This window comes from Physeter macrocephalus, chromosome 18, assembly GCF_002837175.3.
Source record: "Physeter macrocephalus isolate SW-GA chromosome 18, ASM283717v5, whole genome shotgun sequence".
Classification (NCBI taxonomy): domain Eukaryota; kingdom Metazoa; phylum Chordata; class Mammalia; order Artiodactyla; family Physeteridae; genus Physeter; species Physeter macrocephalus.
The window spans coordinates 47,595,917-47,598,721 of NC_041231.1; the positions used below are offsets into that span (position 1 = coordinate 47,595,917).

The following is a 2,805-nucleotide window of genomic DNA, read 5'->3' on the forward strand; positions in this document are numbered from 1 at the left end:
GTGGGGAGGTGGTCCCCGCCGTGCCGGGAGAGGTGGACACGTCTTTACCAAGCGCTTCTTCGAGTCCGGAGATGAGCTGGGCGTTTGGATGCCTTGGCTGTGTGGAGACGCAGCCCAGCGTGGGGCCTCCCATATCGTGGGGCGCTGGATGCCGGGGGCCCCGACATCCTCTTGCAATGGTCGCCAGCCAGCAGCCACAGATAACCGTCCTGGGTCTTGAAAGGGCGACCTCGGGCTCGCGGGCCGCGAACACACACACAAGCCTCCCTTGCTGGTGTGCTTTGAAGAACAGCCCTTCCTCAGGCTGTGAATGTTCATAATAGGTGGAGGATTTGTTCTGCCCCGGGAGGTGTGTACAGGTGGGAAAATCCGCAGGAGAAGCTTGACTTCTTAGAAATCTTTTTTAGTTTAAAATTCAGCAAACCCGTTCTTCTTCCTTTCCTTGCAATGGGGGGTGGGGGGAGTTGACCTTAGAATGTAAGCCCAGCTTTGGGTCTGTCTTGGAAGTTCTAGGTTCATCTGTCCCCCATAAGGTTTTCCTTCGGTAGAAGTGAAGTGGCTTTGTGTTTTAACACGGTGCAAGTTTTTGGAACGTCGTAAGTCAGGGGCCACGGAAGCTCTGTCATTCTGTGTTCTCTCACCTGCAGCTGGAAGGAGAGATGTTCACCGTACTGACCCGCCAACCTTGTGAGCAAGCAGGTTAGTATCGCTCAGCAGGCAGCAAATGTGATTTTGTCACATCACCCGAGAATCCCAGCTTCAGCCCACAGCTCTTCATCCATGTCCCCAGCAAATGACGGTTTAACCTCTTTGGTGTGAGACTCAGTCGCTCACCGGGCTTTCACCACCGGCATTCCACAGATAAAAGTAATTCTTTTCGTCAAAGCAACACAAAACAAGGACTAACATGCTTGTTTCGCTTAAATGGTTTTTCCGGTTTGCATAATCCATTAATTTGGCCCTTGTCGTTTCCCTTACCCAGCTGTGTGTAAGGTCTGCTTTAGAATATTGTCGATTTTGTGATGAATTGTAAAGCGCTTGGAGCTTGCCTCTCTTTCCAAGTGTTGTTTCTGGCAAGGCGCCTACAGCATCCCCCCCGCCCCCACCCCCGCCATGGGTCAGCGTTGTTACCGCTGATACTGCAGGCACATGTGTAGAATGCTCACACACACACTCACACACACACACTTCCAAGCTTGCCCTGCCTGCCTGCCTCTGGAGCACATTTTGGAGCTGCTCATGTGGAAGCCCAGAAGGGTCTGGCCTCTCCACTTTCGGGAGGCACCTGGTAATTACAGTGTTTGTCCAGCCCTAATGACAGCACAGCTGTAGGCTGCGTTCCCTAAATGAATGAGACCTGGTCTAGTCCATTTTGCTTTGTGATAGGCTTTTCTGCTGGGGCAAGGGTTTGCTTAAGGTAATCATAGCTTTTTACCTGAAAACTGCTGAAGCACAGAGGACTTAGGAGGCCAGCCTCTTGGCTGTGGTCAGGAGACTGCTTATATATCACCCCCACTCCTGCCCCGTGGACAAATGTTCTTTAGTGGTTCCCCTAAACTGGGTATTCAAAACACTTTGAAATTTTAACACAATATACTGTAAGGTCACACATACAGATTAATTTGTTACATTCCTTCCAAAGGACAAGTTTAACATGGCAGATTAAACCTCTACCTTGTCTTGTTAGGGGAAAAAAAAAAATCCCTTAAACTATAACTGACACTGGCATATGCACTGTTTAAAAGTTGATGCAAAAATTTGCCTCTGTGGATAAACCGGTTTCTGTCTGGGTCATATCCTTTGATCTGGAATCACAGAAAGGTGATCCAGGACCCCTTCAGGGGCTCTTAAGGTTAACTCCACAGTGGCTGGCCTCCCTCCAGGTGCTATGACAAACGATTCTGCAATGAGTAACTTGGTGTACGAGTCATTTAACACACTCGGGGCTAGTTCTGTGGAATAAATTCCCAAAAGTGGGATTTTGAGGCAGATGGTTGATGAATACTGATAAGTCCCCCTCCAGTTCACTCCCAGTGACAAGGTAGGAGAATTAAGGTGTTACATGACCACCTTTGACATCAGAAGTGTCTGTGGCAGCATCTATACTGCAGGGGAATCAGATGAGGTGGTAAGAGTTGGCTGTTCTGAGCTATTCAGACCCACTGCATGACTGGCCTCCCCAAGTAGTGAGCATTGTGATGAGATTGGATATTGAGGTGGAATCTAACTCTATATGGTAGTATATACATGCTCTTTTTTTTTTTCTTCCAAGAAAATGTCTCCTAGAAATAATGAAGGAGTAGTAAAGCATAGGTTATGATGATCTAAAAGTATATGTTCTGGAATAGGACAGGATCTACCCCATTGCTATTCAGTTGAACTTTCTGTGATGGTAGAAATGTTCTGTAGCTACACCGCCCAATATGGTAGCCACTTCAGGTTACTGAACACTTGGAATGTGGCTAGTGAAACTGAGGAACTGAGTTTTTAAATTTTATTTCATTTTAATTAATTTACATTTAAATACACAATTAGTGAGAGAAATATTTGGATTCTCTGAATTCAGTCATCTTCCTGTTATGCTAGTGTTTATCATATTTCAGCCATTTGAGTGTCACCACTTATGTTTATGCTATAGTAGTTCTACCAAGACTATTATTTAGTCAATATTTTAATTAAATGTCTTTTTATCTTTTTAAAAAATTAGGTATAATTTTTTTTTTTTTTTTTCGGTACACGAGCCTCTCACTGTTGTGGCCTCTCCCGTTGTGGAGTCCAGGCTCCGGGCGCGCAGGCTCAGCGGCC

The 2,805-nt window shown here is 46.3% G+C and overlaps 1 protein-coding gene across 1 annotated transcript in view; it reads left to right on the top strand.

Annotated features, from left to right (window-relative positions):
* Positions 1-569: 569 nt before the first annotated feature.
* The window catches only part of ENTPD3 (ectonucleoside triphosphate diphosphohydrolase 3), a 34,343-nt gene continuing 32,107 nt past the window's right edge, over positions 570-2,805 (top strand). Inside the window, exon 1 of the mRNA XM_007116459.3 lies at positions 570-699. Within this exon, the coding sequence (XP_007116521.1) occupies positions 660-699 (40 nt within the window). The 5' untranslated portion in view covers positions 570-659. The remainder of the gene's footprint in view (positions 700-2,805) is intronic.